At 40.2% G+C, this 19,998-nt stretch overlaps 1 protein-coding gene across 1 annotated transcript; it reads left to right on the top strand.

The window, feature by feature from the left end:
* Window positions 1–6,077: 6,077 nt before the first annotated feature.
* On the top strand, window positions 6,078–19,139 carry polr2a (RNA polymerase II subunit A). Its single transcript, XM_065242367.2, has 28 exons — window positions 6,078–6,424; window positions 7,234–7,366; window positions 7,440–7,576; window positions 7,691–7,864; window positions 7,962–8,243; window positions 8,334–8,495; window positions 8,611–8,831; window positions 9,062–9,194; window positions 9,287–9,411; window positions 9,514–9,724; window positions 10,121–10,330; window positions 10,414–10,582; window positions 10,656–10,750; window positions 10,838–11,041; window positions 11,130–11,352; window positions 11,508–11,691; window positions 12,209–12,380; window positions 12,490–12,595; window positions 13,297–13,502; window positions 13,607–14,078; window positions 14,157–14,257; window positions 14,478–14,582; window positions 14,683–14,865; window positions 14,962–15,165; window positions 15,309–15,495; window positions 15,584–15,697; window positions 15,805–15,954; window positions 16,044–19,139. Exons 1-28 carry the CDS (start codon window positions 6,338–6,340, stop codon window positions 17,189–17,191), a joined length of 5,898 nt encoding a protein of 1,965 aa, XP_065098439.1. The 5' UTR covers window positions 6,078–6,337; the 3' UTR covers window positions 17,192–19,139.
* The last annotated feature ends 859 nt before the right edge of the window (window positions 19,140–19,998 follow it).

The following is a 19,998-nucleotide window of genomic DNA, read 5'->3' as shown; positions in this document are numbered from 1 at the left end:
GTTTTTGTGTATGTCTGCATGCGCTGATGCAGGCAATTTGGGGAGAGGGATACTGGTGTGAATGTTGTGTATGTCTGCTTTTCAGAGTGCCTCAGTTATAAGCAGATAAGTAGGATGGATGTTTTGCTTGTTTCAATAGTAAGGATAGGTGTATGGTTGCCGAATGGCGGATCTATATGCAATGTCAGAAATAAAGGTACAAAACTGTACCTTTTCTGTCACTGGGGCTGTACCCTAAGTTCCTGTTTGGTACCTTTACAGGAATACAAAACAGAATACAATTTTGGGTAGATTACCGTACCTTTAGGACCTACATTGTTAGAAAAAAGTCAAAATATGTACCCTGGCTGTCAGTGGGTCACCACCCTTTAAAAAGGTAATTGTATGGACCATTAGGTACAGATATGTAAACATTAAGTACCCATATGTACCTTTGAGATACTAATATGTATTTTTCAGCTACAAATAAGCTCTCTTTGGTCCCAGTATGTACCTCTGAGGTACTAAAATAATATCCTTAGGTGCAAAGCTGTACTTTTTGAAAGGGTACAGCCCCAGTGACAGAATAAGTACAGTTTTGTACCTTTATTTCTGACAGTGTACCACACTTTTCAAAGCATCATAGGCAACCTTGGCCTTCCCTTCCTATAATCCAGTGGCTTTCAAACTGGGGGGAGCGCAGTTTTATAACATTTTATTAAATACATTACTTTATCATAAATTCTGTGCAATCAAACCTGATGAATAAATCCCTCCCGAAAAATCACCCAGAGTGGCGGACTGAGAGATACTACATGAGTGTGAGGAATAGGAAGAGGAAGAAAGAAAGAAAAAAAGAAAGAATGGCAGCTGGATCAAAGCAAGCTTTAAAAAATGGGAGAAAGGTGCAAGAAATCATTTGAAGGCCGGGCAGACACTTGACAACATTTAAAGGAGTGGCAAATTCTTGTAAATACAGGTTTTTTTTGAAGGGTGTTTGAAAAAAAATGATGCGATTTCAGTAATCCAAGTTTGGGATAATCAGTGTTCAAGTCATGATCAGAGATTATGTTTTAATTGACACTGTTATACATAATGAGAAAATTATCAAAATATAGATTTACAAACATTTCTGCATGGTGGGTCTAACTTTCTTTAGCATTCATTTCCATCTCGAAACATGATTTTCTTGGTGGGCGTGTTAATTTTGTATGGGTACATGTGGAGCCTTGTGATTACTTAACTGGAACCGCAAGGTTTCCTTAGGAGCCTGTGATCAAAGCACCGTCATTTTCTGCATGATTGTGGCTTCCGCTTTGAAGAGAAAGATCCAGAGACCTCAGTCAGTTGTGTGCTTAGTTCCATCTAGTGGTCAAGTCTCTTTTTTGATCTGTATCCTACAATCTACATCTAGAGAACATCAAGGAAAAGGTTTACAACTTAATCAGATTACAGCAAGTGTGTTGTTAAAAGTGGTTTATGATATAGGACATAAAATATTATGGACAACTTGTTTGGCACACAAAATAGTTAAATGTATGTAATATGTGACCATGGACCACAAAACCAGTCATATGGGTCAATTTGTTTCAAATTGAGATTTATATTTCATCTAAAAGTCAAACAAATAAGCTTTCAATTGATGTATGGTTTGTTAGGATAGGACAATATTTGGCCAAGATAGAATGCTATTTGAAAATCTGAAATTTAAGGGTGCAAAAAATCAAAATATTGAGGAAAAAGTCCATAGCATCCACTTACAGAATAAAAGTTTTTATATATTTATATATTTACTGTAGGAACTTTACAAAAAATCTTCATGGAACATGATTTACATAATATCCTAAAGATTTTTGGCATAAAAGAAAAATCTATAATTTTCTATCATTTAAATATATGATATTTTTAAAAGGGTTGGAAACAGCTATTCTGTATTTTGATTATTAGTCTATGTGGGATAGTACATTTACATTTATACATTTTGTCATTTAGCAGACGCTTTTGTCCAAAGCGACTTACAAGTGAGGTAAACAATAAAAGCGATTATGGCAACACAAGAACAGCAATACATAAGTGCACTGGAAATAGTCTCATCAAGTCCAACACAATATACATAGCAAAGGGTATGTTAGTAATTTTTTATATATATAGAAAAAGAGGAAGGTAAAAAGAGAAAGAGATAAGGAGAAGGGTAACTAAAGAAAGATAGTAAATCTGTAATTAGGAAGCGAGGTAATGGCAGAAGAGATGGGTTTTTAGCAGAGTCTTAAAGACAGATGTGTCAGCGGATCGTGTCACGACCGGCAGATCATTCCATAGTTGTGGAACAGTTCCTGAGAAGGTACGCGTTAGTGTTTTCTTCCCTTTTTGAGATGGTACCACAAGCCGTCGCTCAGTGGCAGAGCGCAGTGATCGAGAGGGTACATAAGGCTCTAAGCAAGCGAAGGTAAGGGGGTGCTGACCCAGTGGTGGTTTTAAAGGCCATGAGCAGAGCCTTAAATTTGATAGTATGTACAGTATTCAGCGTTTTGTATACATTGTCATTACTATTGTTTTGTAATTTACTAGATATTAAATACTATGTGGTTTATGTTCAAAGGATAAATGCTGAACTTACATTAAGGCATTTGGTAGACGCTTGTACACCCACCAACCTACAGTGCTATCCAACATATATTTTTTGTGTGTGGGATCAAACCGATGACTTTTGCGTTGCTAGCACAATGTTGTACCAGTCGAGCTACAAACAATATACTTGAAATGTTTGCAAACTCTCTACATACCCTTTCAAATGAAAAATCTAATGTAATTTTTTCAAAGATCTTTGTAACCAATAATTATTTGTAAACCCTTGTATTATCAACATTTTATAAAAAGTATTATTTATTTATTTTTACTATTATTTATTTATTTATTTTCCCTTCTGTTTAATTAAAAATGGTTTCTTCATTATTTATATTTATTTAATTCCTTTAATTTTTTTGCACTTTCATATTTGAACTGTAACTGTTTATGGTGCAATGTGTCTGCCTTTCACAGTTGTAGTTTGTCTGTTTTCTATCGCATGCCTGTTTTTGTATGTACATTTAACATTCCATTAAAAAAAGAGCTACAAACAATAAACTTGGTTACCTAGTGAGGTAACTCTGTAACTAAAGTTCCTTTATTTGCCACTAGGTGGGGCTGCCTGTTTGGGATACAAGGACACCCGTGTAACCATCATCACTCAGGTAAACAAATAACATTAGGCAATGTGTACTTATGTTCACCTCATGAAGGTACATGATTTTGATAAGAATTCGGTCTTGAATAACAATAAAACTGATTTTGATTAATATTTTTTATTAAGACACATATAAACGTGATAACAAGTGATCAAATACAAAACTATTAACTTACAAACCCTTCGCAACAAGTTGTGTGACGTAATTATTGTAAACAACAATAGCCCGCGTCTTTGACAACTGAGATAAACGCAGATTACAACTTGTTTCCAAGTTCATTTAAATAGTCAAATGTCTCAAAGCGAAACCTTGCCAGGTGTGTCCTATTCTAGTACAATTTCCTATTCCAAAGTTTTTTACACGATGGCCGTATAAAGAGTGCCACAGTTCTAGAAATTGATAACTTTTGTGACAGTCAACAATATTATGATCATCATTATCTTGCCTAATGTGTCAAACAAGGAAACATTTTACACGCAAGGAATGAAAAAACAGCATGCCAAAGCACACCAGACTCCATGTTGCACAGGCTAGTTGACGACCATACGATCCGTACTTTTATGTGGATTGTCAAGTCTAGTTAACACTTGTTTTCATGCATAACGATTCATTTCGAAAGCATCTTATTCCCTTCCACGTGTAACTGCTTGAAAACTGTGGAAGAGACGAGAGTTTAGCTTTCGTTTTGTAAAAACAGTGAATGTTAGCTTAAGCTTCACTTTAGTCTGAAGTTACGCAACTCCGCTTCCCTTTCTGCCCTATAAACCCGCCCAAGTACACAGCGACTCCATGTTTGTTCATCTTACTGTACCCGCCATATACGAGATTATTATTTAAACAAACGTATAATATAATGTATCGTATCTAAGCACGTTGGGAATCTGACGTTACTTTGACATTTACTTAAATATGTACGTTTTAATAGAACACTTGATATTCCCGCTCAAGTATTATAACGTTTTTCACAGTACAGCTTAAACCAACACATTCTAGCCTAACGTTACTTTAACACCCAAATAAAACCATCCAACGAAAACCGGTGATATATTTTATATCCCTTGATACATTTTAAATACTACAGTACGGGATGAAATGAGTCGATTTGATACACGACGTGGAAGGCAAGTTCTTCCATTATCCGATTAGCTTTGTTAAGATGACAATTATAAGCATCTTTTTCTTAAACTGTAAAACTACTCGTGTATTAAACAAATGGCGTGTTTGTTAGATTCGTTTCATGACAAATCTTAAAGTCAACTAATCTTCATTTAATCAAATATCTAGTTACATACACAACCACTTAACCTCGATGCTAACGGGCTAACATGGACGTGATAAAACACATGCTCGGTTAAACAACGACAACTACGATCAATAAAAAGATAAAAAAAACAAGTTTAATGAAAGTATGAAACAAAAGTGACAAATTAATGTTCATCAGAATAACCGCCTGATGCTTAATCTCTATAAACATGTAAGTTAACGGATAAAATTAAGTATTAAATATTTGAACACGCAAGGAACAATTTTAAAACCTTATTCTTACATTAAACCAATTTGTGTAAACGATTATTTAAGAAAGAATTACCCAGTGTCTACAAAACAAAGCAACTTTGGTTCTTTAGCTTAATGTATTTATTATATCTGATATAAACTAACCGATATTTTTAAGAAAACAGACCTAAAAGAGGCTAACGTTTTACACGGGATGTTGTTTAACGTTCCCATTCCACAAAGGACGGAGGCTACCAAACTAGCATAAACTCGCCACGGTCGCCAAGTAACATATTACGTTACTATACTCGTTTTTTCGTGTAGGTTTTACAATAAGTATGATTAAAGTTATTAGACTATGTAAACTAAAAATAAATCGTAGACTTGCTATAATTTTTATAAACGATCATAAAAAGACGTACAAGCTAGCGTCTTTCTAATTGGCCTAAAACGTACAATTCTGTTTCTTATTTCATAATAAACCTACAGTTACAAACTTTTCACAATCGCTTAAAAAAAACACAAAGTGTTTACAACGACACTATTTCTGTAATGTTTTTCTCTTTTAAATAGATTTTGCAAAGCAATAGGCTTTCAGCGGACTTTCCAAATGAGCATACCGAAAAAAGCGCGTGTCGTCCAGCCTTTGCTTTAACTCAACCTCGTGGATTCTCGCTTTTTCCCGTACAACACCAATAAATCAGGGAAAATCCCAATTATTACTTCGAGCGATTTTAACAAACGTACAAAATAAAAGCAATCTGATAATTTGAATGATCTAAAAAATTATATTTCAAGCAAAAAATACACGTGTTAATCCCCAACGTAAGATGTAGGCCTTGCGCACGAGCTTCTTTTCCAACACTCTTCGCTGATCCAGAGCGAGACGGACGAAACAGCACGGGTTTTTTTTATTTTTGTTCAGATGGTGAAAAAAATACCAGTCGGGTAAAATCGGCAATGCTCGTAAAGAAGGCGGGCGGTAAGACCGTTTTAAACATTTGTTGCAATTGGACGATTTCTCACTGCTTATGAATATTAACAACAAATTTGACAAATAACGTTTCAGAAAGTTGAAACTTAATTAATATTAATACAGAAAGCACTGAAAGATCCTCCCTTGGTTTATACGGACCTATTAAATCTCTACATACGTTATGTCCCGCCATCAGCTGCATGTGATTGGCGGGACTCATCAGCGCAAGGCCTCATTGGTTCCGATTGATATTCACTAAATGATTCATGAGCTGCAGTCTCTCCGCCAGTAAAAGCTCAGAAATGCCGATCCATAACCCGCCCTGTGACTGTTCAGCCCCTGCCATGTAGACTGTGTAAACCTGTAGCAAAGCATCCAGTCTATATAAAGACGTGTGAGAGCGGTTTTCTCTCAGATGCGCTTAGAGCGCACCGGAGTGTAGATCAGGGGAAGGGAAGGGGCTTGCCGGTAGCTACAGTAGTTAGTATATGAACACAAATTTAAAAAGCACATTGAGTAGCAAGACACGGTTGTCACTGGGAAACCGCCATCGGACACGTTCCGGTCACCATTGTGTGCCAGGAGAGTCTTGGTGGCGTTTCAGAGGTGTTCCTTCTTACAAAGCGGCGTGCCGGGGGAGGACGCGTCTCTTTGAATAGACAGGATGCACGGACCGCCTTCCAGCGACAGCGCATGCCCATTGCGCCTCATCAAGAGAGTGCAATTCGGCGTCCTCAGCCCTGATGAACTTGTAGGTTTCGCTCTTGGGAGGGAGTATTCTCTTCATTCTTTGAGTATTACTGTGTTACTCAGTACTCATTGTGTTAAAATCCTATTAAATACGAAGAATATCATAAACAGTCTTGTGTGAGCCTGTGTTTAGCTAGCATAGCTAGCCGGCTAGCCAACGCTTGTAGTACGAGCATGTGTTAGAAAGTAGATCAAACACTATACAAGAGTCATACTTTAATAGTAAACAATCACATTGCTTTAGTTTTTTATAATTATAATACGTTATATAGTTTAATGATGATTTTTTTATTGTCCGTTTAGCTTTGACTGTTCTGGAGCTACATGGTAATACTCAAAGTTAATCCCAAGTTTCCACATTGTTCCCTATGTTTCCCTTGATGACAATAAATTTTTGAATTTTTATATGCATGCTTTGGTTATTATTTTTAAGGGGTCAAATACATGTACACATTCACATTTACAGTTTTTCAAATCCAGTTTTATGTGCTAAAGGAAATTTGCAATAAACGTGAGACAAACGTGTTTAAGATGTAACGTTAATGTTTAATAAAAAATAACTGGGCTTTAGTTTTTATTAACAAACATTTATTTTGTGTAATAGGGAGAAGTTTAAGAAAATGTGTTTATATTTATGTTCTTGTAATTTAAAGAGTTTTTGAGCATCCATTAGATATCCTTTAGAGGTGTTCATGTAGTCAAACAAATGGTTTAAGTTTTATGCTGAAGATTTTTGTCAATTCAATGTTGCTTTTGATGTCTCTGTGTATTTGTATAAAGTGTTTCTCACTTTAGTGCTGTTATTTCCAGAAACGGATGTCCGTTACTGAAGGGGGTATTAAATACCCAGAGACTACAGAGGGAGGACGCCCTAAACTGGGTGGACTCATGGACCCAAGACAAGGGGTCATTGAGAGATCAGGCAGATGCCAAACATGTGCAGGTAAGTTCACATGCATACAAATATTTTTGTATATTAATTTTAAAAAAAGTAACACTTATTTCTTGTCATTTAGGTAACATGACTGAATGCCCTGGTCATTTTGGTCACATTGAGCTGGCCAAGCCAGTCTTTCATGTTGGCTTCATCACAAAAATCATGAAGGTCCTCCGCTGCGTCTGCTTCTTCTGTTCTAAGCTGCTTGTGGATGCGGTATGTTGTGTTCTCAGTAACCATTTTTATTTCTTTGTCATTTTGTAAAATTCAATTCTCAGTTTATGCAGAGCTTTTTTTAAAACCATTTTTTTACTTTTTTTTTTTTCCCAGAACAATCCAAAAATCAAAGACATTCTGACTAAGTCGAAGGGGCAGCCACGAAAGCGCCTGACCCACGTCTATGACCTCTGTAAAGGGAAAAACATCTGTGAGGGTGGAGAGGAGATGGACAACAAGTTTGGTGTGGAGCAGCAGGAGACTGAAGAAGACATCACCAAAGAAAAGGTGAGATCTATAACCTGACATTGTCTTGCATGCTCACCTTTGCATTAGAAGTTTATCCTGTTTATTTACCAAACTGACTGAATTTTCACATCTCAAGGGTCACGGAGGTTGTGGCAGGTACCAGCCACGGATCCGTCGCTCTGGACTGGAGCTGTATGCTGAGTGGAAGCACGTCAATGAAGACTCTCAAGAGAAGAAGATTCTTCTCAGCCCTGAACGCGTGCATGAGATCTTCAAACGCATTTCCGACGAAGAGGACGTAATCCTGGGAATGGAGCCCAAATATGCCCGCCCAGAGTGGATGATTGTCACAGTTTTGCCTGTGCCCCCTTTATCCGTGAGGCCGGCTGTGGTCATGCAAGGCTCTGCTAGAAATCAGGTTGGTATTTTATTAAACTTGATGGAAATAAGTCTGTGTTGCAAAGGTTTGTAGTAATTGTGGTTGCATTATGCACCCTTTGTCTCATAGGATGACTTGACGCATAAGTTGGCTGACATTGTAAAGATCAATAACCAGCTAAGGCGAAATGAGCAGAGTGGTGCCGCAGCTCACGTTATAGCAGAGGATGTCAAGCTGCTTCAGTTTCATGTGGCCACCATGGTGGACAATGAACTTCCAGGTCTACCCAGAGTAAGTTCTGCATATACATGTTCATTAGTAGATAGGATATTAATCCTCTAGTAGACAGTGACATTTCATATGCTTAAGTCCCACCCCAGTTAAGACTCTGTGCTTTTTGATTTAGGCAATGCAAAAGTCTGGCCGCCCGCTAAAATCCATCAAGCAAAGGCTTAAGGGGAAGGAAGGACGTGTCAGAGGTAATCTGATGGGCAAGCGTGTAGACTTTTCTGCCCGAACTGTCATCACGCCTGACCCCAACCTGCAGATCGACCAAGTGGGAGTTCCTCGTTCCATTGCTGCAAACATGACCTTCCCTGAGATTGTCACACCCTTTAACATTGACAGGTAACATTTGTATGAAGTTACTTTCTTATCTCTCTAGCCTTTAATTCTAGGTGATTTCCATAACAGTGCACTCAATTTTTTGCATGATGTTACACCACAGACATCTTAAAGTTATTTAGGGATTGTAAGTCTAACACTGGAAGAAATGTAACCTTGAAAAGTACCCTTAATTGCTTTAATATCATCCTTTTTTGTATGAATAAACATACCTCTTTTTCTTAAACTTGCAGACTTCAAGAGCTTGTGAGGAGAGGTAACAGTCAGTACCCTGGAGCCAAATATATCATCCGTGATAACGGGGACAGAATTGACCTGCGATTCCACCCAAAACCAAGTGACCTTCACCTTCAGATAGGATACAAAGTTAGTTCGTTAGGAAAAGATGAATGTAAAAATGTCCGTTTCCACATAACATGGTGACCACAGTGTTGAAAATCAATGTGTTTTTTTTCCAGGTCGAACGGCACATGTGTGACGGAGACATTATTGTGTTCAACAGACAGCCAACGCTGCACAAAATGTCTATGATGGGCCACAGAGTGCGAATTTTGCCTTGGTCTACATTTCGACTTAACCTTAGGTATGTAAAATCTTTCTAAAACGTAGGACATGGTGTTTAATGCAAGATCTGAAATAATGTTTTTTGACTATACTGTATTAAAAATCCTTTCTGTACATTTAGTGTAACCACCCCATACAATGCTGACTTTGACGGTGATGAGATGAACTTGCACTTGCCACAGTCTCTGGAGACCCGCGCTGAGATCCAGGAGCTGGCTATGGTGCCTCGTATGATTGTCACACCACAGTCCAACAGGCCTGTCATGGGCATTGTACAGGACACACTCACAGCAGTGCGCAAGTTCACAAAAAGAGATGTGTTCTTAGAAAGGGTACGTTTACAAGCTAGTGATGCATTGTTGCGAAATCTTTGTATTGTTGATCGTGTGCTGTTAAGGTCGGGACACTTTGATATTAAGATGGCTGTCAAAAACTGTTCCAGTCAGCCTGAATATTAACCCGGTTTTATTCAAATATCTCAGACAATTCCAATTCGTTAAATGTTGATTTAAAGGTTCGATGTATACTTACAGTGCATTTAAGTTTTACATTTAATGTATTTAAGATAAATGCTTTTGCCAAATTTAATGTAAAGCGGTTTTTGGGGGATGTCAGGAATTTGAAAATGATGTCAAACTTTTGTCTTGGGCATACAAAGTAATGGGCACATGTGGATAAGAATAATGCCAATTATTCATGAAACACTCCTGTTTTTTGCTCCGTTTCAGGGTGAGGTGATGAACCTCCTGATGTTTCTTTCCACATGGGATGGTAAAATGCCACAGCCTGCCATCCTGAAGCCTCGGCCACTCTGGACAGGCAAACAGATCTTCAGCTTGATCATCCCAGGGCACATTAACGTCATCCGCACACACAGCACTCATCCTGATGAAGAGGATAGCGGTCCTTATAAACACATTTCCCCTGGAGACACCAAGGTGCAGCAGCAACACCGGCAACTTTTTTTAAATACATTTATCTTTACGCAAATCTTGTTTTCTAATCATGATGCATTTTGCAGGTAATTGTGGAGAATGGGGAGCTGATCATGGGGATCCTGTGTAAGAAATCTCTCGGAACTTCTGCGGGCTCACTGGTCCATATCTCATACCTTGAGATGGGCCACGACATCACACGACTCTTCTATTCCAACATCCAGACTGTTGTCAACAACTGGCTTCTTATTGAGGGTAAAAACAAATAAAAATGTAAAAGTTGCTTCAATATATTTTCTTGCACCTATTGACACTTTTTACGCTTCAGGTCACTCTATTGGTATTGGAGATTCCATTGCCGATAAGGCGACATATCAGGACATTCAAAACACAATTAAGAAAGCCAAACAAGATGTGATAGAGGTGAGATCATGTGATGTTGAATATTAGGGACTTTTGCAAGTCTTCTGTTTTCAAGCTTCCACAATTCATGTTTTCACTTCCTCATAGGTCATTGAGAAAGCCCACAATAATGAGTTGGAGCCCACCCCAGGTAACACACTGAGACAGACCTTTGAGAACCAGGTCAACCGTATTCTGAACGATGCTCGTGACAAGACTGGATCCTCTGCCCAGAAATCACTGTCTGAGTACAACAACTTCAAATCTATGGTGGTGGCTGGTTCAAAAGGCTCTAAAATTAACATTTCACAGGTGAGGAAAAGTCTTTGATGTAACTGGTTAACCTTACACATTTGATGTTGAGGAAATGCGTTATATTTGTTGTTCTTCATTCCTCCAGGTTATTGCTGTGGTAGGGCAGCAGAACGTTGAGGGTAAGCGAATCCCTTTTGGTTTCAAGCACCGCACTTTGCCTCACTTCATTAAAGACGACTACGGTCCAGAGAGTAGAGGCTTTGTGGAAAACTCCTATTTGGCCGGTCTGACACCAACTGAGTTCTTCTTTCACGCCATGGGAGGAAGAGAGGGTTTGATCGACACAGCTGTCAAAACTGCTGAGACCGGTAATAACCCCAGAATGAACTAATGGGGGCTAAACTTAAACGCAATCTGCAATGCCTGATTCTGGTCTTTCATTTAGATGCGTCATGCGAACTGATTAATGTTTATAAGCGTTGGCATTTTTTTTTTAAATGTTCAATTCCTCTTATTACCTCAGGTTACATTCAGCGTCGTCTGATCAAGTCTATGGAGTCTGTCATGGTCAAGTATGATGCTACAGTCAGAAACTCCATTAACCAGGTTGTCCAACTCCGATATGGAGAGGACGGGCTGGCAGGAGAGGCTGTGGAGTTTCAGAATATGGCTACTCTTAAACCATCCAACAAAGCCTTTGAGAAGAAGTGAGTCTGCATTTAGGCCCTGTCCGCACGTACATGGGTATTTTCAAAACCGTAGGTTTTTTTGCCACATGCAAACGCAGTATCAGGTTGCTGAAACCAAACTTTTATGAAAAAACTTCTACTAGGGTGAAGAATTTCAGAAACTCCAATTGCAGTGTTTTCGTGTAGCCGGTGAAACTGGAGGTTTTGGCTTGCAACCTCGTTGTTAGTGCAGATGCAAGATTCTGAAATGAATTCTGATTGGCCAACGTTACTTTATGGTTAAGGATATATTGCCATCTGTTGGTTTGGCAAGCTCTTGACAGCGCCTTATACCCGTTTTTTGCATGTTCGTGTGAACGCAGAGATTTTATTTTTACAAAGGAGGGAAAAAACTGTATGTGTAGACCTTAGATGCTTCTACGTTTTGTGTTGTGCCAAACACAAATTGCTAACAAACTGTATAAGCCAACAAATAAGCATGTGTAAAATTATGTACAGTAACATTATTAAATTATTTCTCTATTTAATCATACAGGTTCAAGTTTGAATACACCAATGAGCGAGCTCTCCGCCGCACTCTGCTGGAGGAGGTGGTGAAAGATGTGATGACCAATGCTCACGTCCAGAGTTCACTAGAGAGGGAGTTTGAGAAGATGAGGGAAGACCGAGAGATCCTGAGGGCAATTTTCCCCACAGGAGACAGCAAGGTCAGACTCTACAAAAGTACCATTATGCCCTGTGGTTAAGATTGCCATCAAAAACACTAACCATGACATACCGACCCTCTCTTAATCTAAAATACTACGTTTCCTGTAGGTGGTACTGCCGTGCAATTTGGCTCGAATGATTTGGAATGCACAGAAGATTTTCCGGATCAATCCTCGAACACCGACTGATCTAAACCCAGTACGAGTTGTGGAAGGTGGGTGACGTGAACAAATTAGAGGTGCATTTTTCGACACTAGTCACCTTTTGGATTTTTCATGAAGACACCTGATCAATGCCATACAAGAATTACCGAAATGCCTTTCTCTGAGGCAAATCTTAACACTTGCCTTGTTAGGATTTGCTGTTTATACGCTTAAGGCTGTCAGCGATCGAGCGAGTCTCCTAGCTAAATAAAGACTCCTACTTGTGCTATCTAAATAAAACCTGCTGAAGGACTGATCCCTTTAGCTTTCACTGTCTTGAGGCAGATGAGTGCAAGCTGATTAAAAAGACCAGTTACATCTTTTCTTTGCCTCAAATGAGGGAATTTCTTATTAGGCTGCTTTAAAAAATCTTTGAGTTTTCAGAATAACACCTGTTTTTAAATTAAAGTTTGCACACCTACTAGGTGCATTGTTTAATACATGGGTCTGTTCCTGTATATTTTTGGTTCCAACACACCTGCATCTAATTTTTAGGTAGCCCTGAACGACTTGATTAGCAGGTTCAAGTGTGTTTGATTAGGGTAGGAGGTGAAATCTGCAGGACAGTAGGCAGGAAACTGGGTTGGAGACCCATGGTTTAATACAAGCATACTTGATTAAAAAAAGTAGGTGGTGCCACCATGATCATAGGATATTGTGATTAGAACGGTTTCCTTGTAGCCTAATGCTGTTTCCTTTTCCCTATTTGTAGGAGTTCAGGAGTTGAGTAAGAAGCTTGTTATTGTGAATGGTGATGACCTGTTAAGCAGGCAGGCACAGGAGAACGCCACTTTACTCTTCAATATCCACCTGCGTTCCACCCTTTGCTCCAGACGAATGACTGAGGAGTTCCGCCTTAGCACAGAGGCTTTCGATTGGCTCCTGGGAGAAATCGAGACCAAATTTAACCAATCCATCGTAAGTTGGAGTATAGCTAAATGAGGAAATTTCCTTGTTATGGAATTTGCTCTTTAATTCATATTAAATTAGTCCTACAATTCATGAAACCTTTTCCCCATTAGGCTCATCCTGGAGAGATGGTTGGTGCCCTGGCTGCTCAGTCTCTAGGAGAGCCTGCCACTCAGATGACCCTGAACACATTCCACTACGCCGGTGTGTCCGCCAAAAACGTCACCCTCGGTGTGCCTCGTCTCAAAGAGTTGATCAACATCTCCAAGCGACCCAAGACCCCCTCCCTGACAGTGTTTCTTCTGGGTCAAGCGGCCCGTGATGCAGAGAGGGCCAAAGATATCCTGTGTCGCTTGGAGCACACCACCCTTCGTAAGGTCACAGCCAACACGGCCATTTATTACGACCCCAATCCACAGAACACCGTTGTGTCTGAGGATCAAGAGTGGGTGAACGTGTACTACGAGATGCCCGACTTTGACGTGACCCGTATTTCACCCTGGCTGTTGCGTATTGAACTTGACCGCAAACACATGACTGACCGTAAGCTGACCATGGAGCAGATTGCTGAGAAGATCAATGCTGGTGAGCATAAGGAAGAAGCTTGATCTATTTGAAGTCAACAATGCACAACCAAATACTAAATCCCTGTATGTCTTCTAGGTTTTGGTGATGACCTTAACTGCATCTTCAATGATGACAATGCTGAGAAGCTGGTGCTGCGAATCCGCATCATGAATAGTGACGAGAACAAGTTTCAAGAGGTTGTCGTCTTAATACTTGGATTCATTTAATGCATGCATATCTTTTGCGGTGTTTGACAATCATGTTGCACCACTTTTATTCTTTGAAAGTTGTTTTTAGGAATTCTAGATGAAAATTAAGTTTGGATGCATGAATGGTTGAACTAAACGCCAAAGATGGTTTTGTTTGTGGTGGCGTTATTCTGTAAACCCAGTGTTAAATGTCTAATCTTGTGTCCAGGATGAGGAGGTAGTCGATAAGATGGATGATGATGTCTTCCTCCGTTGCATTGAATCCAACATGCTGACGGACATGACTCTGCAAGGCATTGAGCAGATCAGCAAGGTACTTTGCCTGCTTTGGTATACAAGCAGTAATGCAGCTAAGCTCAAAAGATGTATTTTACACTGCATGGTTTTTATTGACCGTTTTTGTGTCCCTGTAGGTGTACATGCATCTTCCACAGACAGACAACAAAAAGAAAATCATCATCACAGAAGATGGTGAGTTTAAAGCCCTGCAGGAGTGGATTCTGGAAACCGATGGCGTGAGCCTCATGAGAGTCCTCAGTGAGAAGGACGTGGACCCTGTCAGGACCACCTCTAATGACATTGTGGAGATTTTCACTGTAAGAATTTACCAGGCACCATATTTATGAATGTAGTCTTTATCATTTTGCCTTTCTAGGACATTTTTTTTATGATTTCTGCTATGTTTATTGCAGGTCCTTGGTATTGAGGCAGTGCGAAAGGCTCTGGAGAGAGAGTTGTACCATGTCATCTCTTTTGATGGTTCCTATGTAAACTACCGCCATCTGGCCTTGCTGTGCGACACAATGACCTGTAGAGGGCATCTTATGGCCATAACACGTCATGGCATCAACAGACAGGATACTGGACCACTCATGAAGTGCTCCTTTGAAGAGACGGTGAGAACATTATGATGGCTTGTTACTCTCTGCAAATATGATTTGGCTAAACTGTTTTTAAAAGGATTTGCATAACCATTTGCATGTAACCTCCAGTTAATTTCAGCTTGTTTTTATACATAATCTTACACTTTCAATTGCAGGTCGATGTGTTGATGGAAGCGTCATCTCATGGTGAAAGTGACCCAATGAAAGGAGTGTCTGAGAACATCATGTTGGGACAGCTTGCTCCTGCAGGCACTGGATGCTTTGACCTGTTGTTGGATGCTGAGAAGTGCAAGTATGGTATGGAGATCCCTACCAATATCCCTGGCATCAGTGTTGCAGGACGTAAGTGAAGCAAGAGCTTTAGATTTTTTGTTAACCTATTTGCTACTCAAATGTAAACCTTTAACAACCTTCGCTTTCTTCGTCTTAGCCACGGGTATGTTCTTTGGCTCCGCCCCAAGCCCAATGAGTGGCATGTCCCCAGCCATGACTCCTTGGAACACCGGAGCCACTCCTGCATATGGTGCTTGGTCACCCAGTGTTGGTAAGTGAGAGATTTTGCTGTTACATTCCAGCGTTTTTGACTTACCTTTCATCTGACAGTCCCCTTTTTGAGTGTTTATTAAATGTACTTATTCCTTTCCTAAACAGGAAGTGGAATGACACCTGGGGCAGCAGGATTCTCTCCCAGTGCTGCATCTGATGCCAGTGGTTTCTCACCTGGCTACTCTCCTGCCTGGTCACCCACTCCTGGTTCTCCAGGATCACCTGGACCAGCCAGCCCTTACATCCCCTCACCAGGTTACTCAGTTGATACTCAATTGGATAATGCTTGTGTAGTTGCATTTGTAAACATGTTAGTAATCAATGTTTTCCTTCACCCCTTTCAGGAGCCTTGTCTCCCAATTACTCTCCAACTTCTCCTGCCTACGAGCCTCGTTCTCCGGGTGGTTACACCCCGCAGAGTCCCGGCTACTCCCCAACTTCACCATCATACTCTCCGACTTCTCCATCTTACTCTCCGACCAGCCCGAACTACAGCCCCACATCTCCGTCCTATTCGCCCACATCACCCTCCTACTCCCCCACGTCTCCGTCTTATTCGCCCACATCTCCGAGCTACTCTCCAACGTCACCCTCTTACTCCCCGACTTCGCCATCGTACTCTCCAACCTCACCATCGTACTCGCCCACATCACCCAGTTACAGCCCAACTTCACCAAGCTACAGCCCAACATCCCCCAGCTACAGTCCCACATCCCCATCCTATTCTCCAACCTCTCCGTCTTATTCCCCAACCTCTCCGTCCTACTCTCCTACCTCTCCCAGCTACTCCCCAACCTCTCCATCCTACTCTCCAACATCTCCAAGCTACAGCCCTACTTCACCTAACTACACGCCCACCTCGCCCAGTTACTCCCCAACTTCTCCATCGTACAGCCCCACCTCACCCTCCTACTCTCCCACCTCTCCCAATTACACCCCGACCAGTCCCAACTACTCCCCCACGTCTCCTTCATACTCCCCCACTTCACCATCCTACTCTCCCTCTAGTCCACGCTACACCCCGCAGTCTCCCACCTACACCCCAAGTTCACCGTCTTACAGCCCGAGCTCTCCGTCATATTCCCCTACGTCTCCAAAATACACTCCCACCTCTCCTTCCTACAGTCCAAGCTCCCCGGAATACACCCCAACGTCCCCCAAATACTCACCCACTTCGCCGAAGTACTCTCCCACTTCACCAAAATACAGCCCCACCTCTCCGACCTACTCTCCAACTACACCCAAGTACAGTCCCACCTCTCCGACTTACTCACCAACGTCTCCCACCTACACCCCAACCAGCCCCAAATATTCCCCCACGTCTCCGACCTACTCTCCAACTTCTCCAAAATACTCACCGACGTCTCCTACCTACTCTCCAACTAGCCCCAAGGGCTCCACCTACAGCCCCACGTCTCCTGGATATAGCCCCACCTCTCCAACTTACAGCCCAGCCATCAGTCCTGATGACAGCGATGAGGAAAATAACTAAAGATGGTTGGTGCCGCCAGGATTTATCCCACTTACCTGATTGGCACTCTGACCCTGTGAAAAAGACTGAAGGAAAGCCACTCAGCTGGTGTGGTGGTGACCTACAGGGACGGCTGAGAAACATGGGCTCCTACATGTGAAGTTTTTTGTTGTTGTTGTTTTCTCCTTTTGGACTTGGACTGTTCTTAAATAGCCTCACTAAACAGGCTTATTTTCAGTGGTTGCATCCATATTGTCACAGGTTTGAACTATAAGCCCAACAAGGCTGCCTTCATAAAAATCGTTTTGGTTGTTGGAGGGAGATTACCGAGCAGTAACTCAAAATGAGTGGAAATATGCTGTTTTTGGAGCGAAAGATTCTTCTTATTCCTCCTTTCCATCCATTCATTTCTATCTCCTTCTTTTCTTTAAAAGTCAGTGTTGGATGTATAGGAAATCAAAGATCTTGAAGTATTGCCAAAAGCCTTCAAACAGAAAACCGTGGATTGTATCGATCTAAAAAGTTTCAGAATGAAACCTTGAAAAATCTTTATAGCTTAAATAGAAAGGCGAAAACTGACCTTTCGTATTTTACAGAAACCTATCTTTCTTTTGTCTATGTAAATAAGCGCTTGTTGCCAGTTTTGTTTTTCCCCACGAATGGAGGTCAGAACTGACAGCTGTTTAAATGTTAATGTTAATTTTTGTCAAATGGGTTAACTTGCGAAAAAATGCTACTTCTAAGGAGACCGTAGCGTTTTAAATTGTGTTAACTCGTACAAATTAAAAATGTCTTGTAATACTGTAGTCTGTAATGTATGCCGGCCCGTGATATGGGTAAAAGTGTTGTGTAGTAATTTACCCCTTGGAGAGCAGGAAAGAATGCACGATTTGAGGTGTTATCTTTCCACTCGATTGTCCCCAAATCTCTCCATCCCCAAAAGATGCAAGCCTTATCCTTCACCAGCATCTTCCCAGTAATTTTCCATTTCAGTAACTGCAAAAAAGAAGAAATGTGTAACCAGCAGTCTTGTACCTTTGTGTATACAGAGGAGTGTGAATTTGATTTTACTTTTTCTTAAATGTGGGGTTGAAAGGAAGGAAGACTCTTACTGCTTTGCGTAGCCTGAAAACATGTTAAACTTTTTAGGTTCGGAGTCCTTCAACCCTTAAATTAGGGCATGTGTATATTTTTTCCTGATTTGAAATCACTCTTCAAGTTATTTAAGTATAATTGCTATTCTTTTGTGTGAATTACTTACTGAGAAAAGCATTTTTACTGTTTCATGTGCTGGCTTCGTAGTTGCCCCTAGGGCAGCGTCAAAATTTGTTTCGTTTTAAATATGCAGTTCATAATTGGTCATTTAGGCTTTGGTCACTTGTTGAACTTAATCCATCACATAAAGAATCAATTTGTTTCTAGTTTTAAATCGCTATTTTGTTATTTGATTAAACAGTAGAGGGAGACAGAGACCGATCTGATGTGTGAACCAGGAGTCCAAAGTGGCGTTTTGATAACTTTATATTGTTAAAGAAACAGAGCGAGCTCCGTTAACCTCTGCTCCGAGGGGATGGTTGCAGGTGTTTTGTTTAAACTAAAAAGACTGATGCGCTTTCATATTTCTGCTTTAGTTTTAAGGCCTTAGTTTGCATTGGAGAGAGCCGTTTTGGCCGTGTCTCTAATGCCTTTGTTTGCCTTCAGTTTCATGGATCTTTAAATCAAGTCTAGTAAATACTCTGTACCTGGGCTCCCAGTATGTATGTTAGTGCGAGTGTGCATGAATGAGGGCATAATGGTGAGACAGGGTTTTCTTGAGCTTGACTAAAAACTGGGTAGGGGTTTATGGGGAGAGGAGAATTTAAATTAAGAAATTGCCACTGTATAGAAATCGATCTGATTACTTCATTCTCTGTATCTATGTTTTGTTTGTTTTTTTTTTTGACTTGAACAAATAAAAAGTTTGACTAAACCGGTTTTTGTTTTTTTAACACATCATTGCATACTTGGATGAGATTTTCAGTAGTGCAGTTAATTGAGAAGTATCTCAAAGAATTAGAGAAGTGAAGTCAAAGATGACAAGATAAGTCATGTGCTTTGATTCATAAGGGCTGTGACTCAGTGATTGAGTACTGTAAGCGAGAGGACACTTTTTGCAATTTCTGTTGAATTTTAACCCTGTTGAAAACACAGCTTAATTCATTTCTGTGATTTACCACATAAAATCATCCTACATAATGTAAAGAATATTCTGTTAAAATATTGAGCAGTTGCAGTGTAATGTATGTGACATTTCTCAGAAAATGTAATTCTCAATATATTGAACAATATGCATTTTCCTAAAACCCTTGATGATAGTGTACATGCTTCAGAAATGTATCCGTCTATATTTATGTTTTCTACTTTAGATAAGGGAATTACATGTGTTATGGATGTGATATGTTTTTGGGGGGACAACATGAATTACTTTGTAGGAATTTTTGAATTAAAATGCACAAACCAGAACCAGTAATATTCAACAAATGAAGTTTATTTAACTGAGTTTGGGAGGAGCATGGTCCTGTAATCCAACCAATCAGCGCAAAGAGGTCTCTATATATCGCCTCACTCTCTGCTGGTATATCTATCCCAGTTAAGGAGGCCGCCTCCTATTTTCGGTTCGGCCTAATATTCCAAGCTTGGGCCCTCCCCTTGAACAGCATGCAAATATGCTTTATCTCGCTACCTTATTGATTACATGTTAATGCAAACTCGTGAAATGGAGACGGGACAGCTCTTTAAAGAACAAAAATAATTTAAATGTTTTAATGTGTGCATTTATAAGGAAGAAC

This window comes from Paramisgurnus dabryanus, chromosome 1 (assembly GCF_030506205.2).
Source record: "Paramisgurnus dabryanus chromosome 1, PD_genome_1.1, whole genome shotgun sequence".
Taxonomy (NCBI): domain Eukaryota; kingdom Metazoa; phylum Chordata; class Actinopteri; order Cypriniformes; family Cobitidae; genus Paramisgurnus; species Paramisgurnus dabryanus.
The sequence above is the reverse complement of the archived record's forward strand: the minus strand, read 5'-3'. Positions and strand labels throughout refer to the sequence as shown.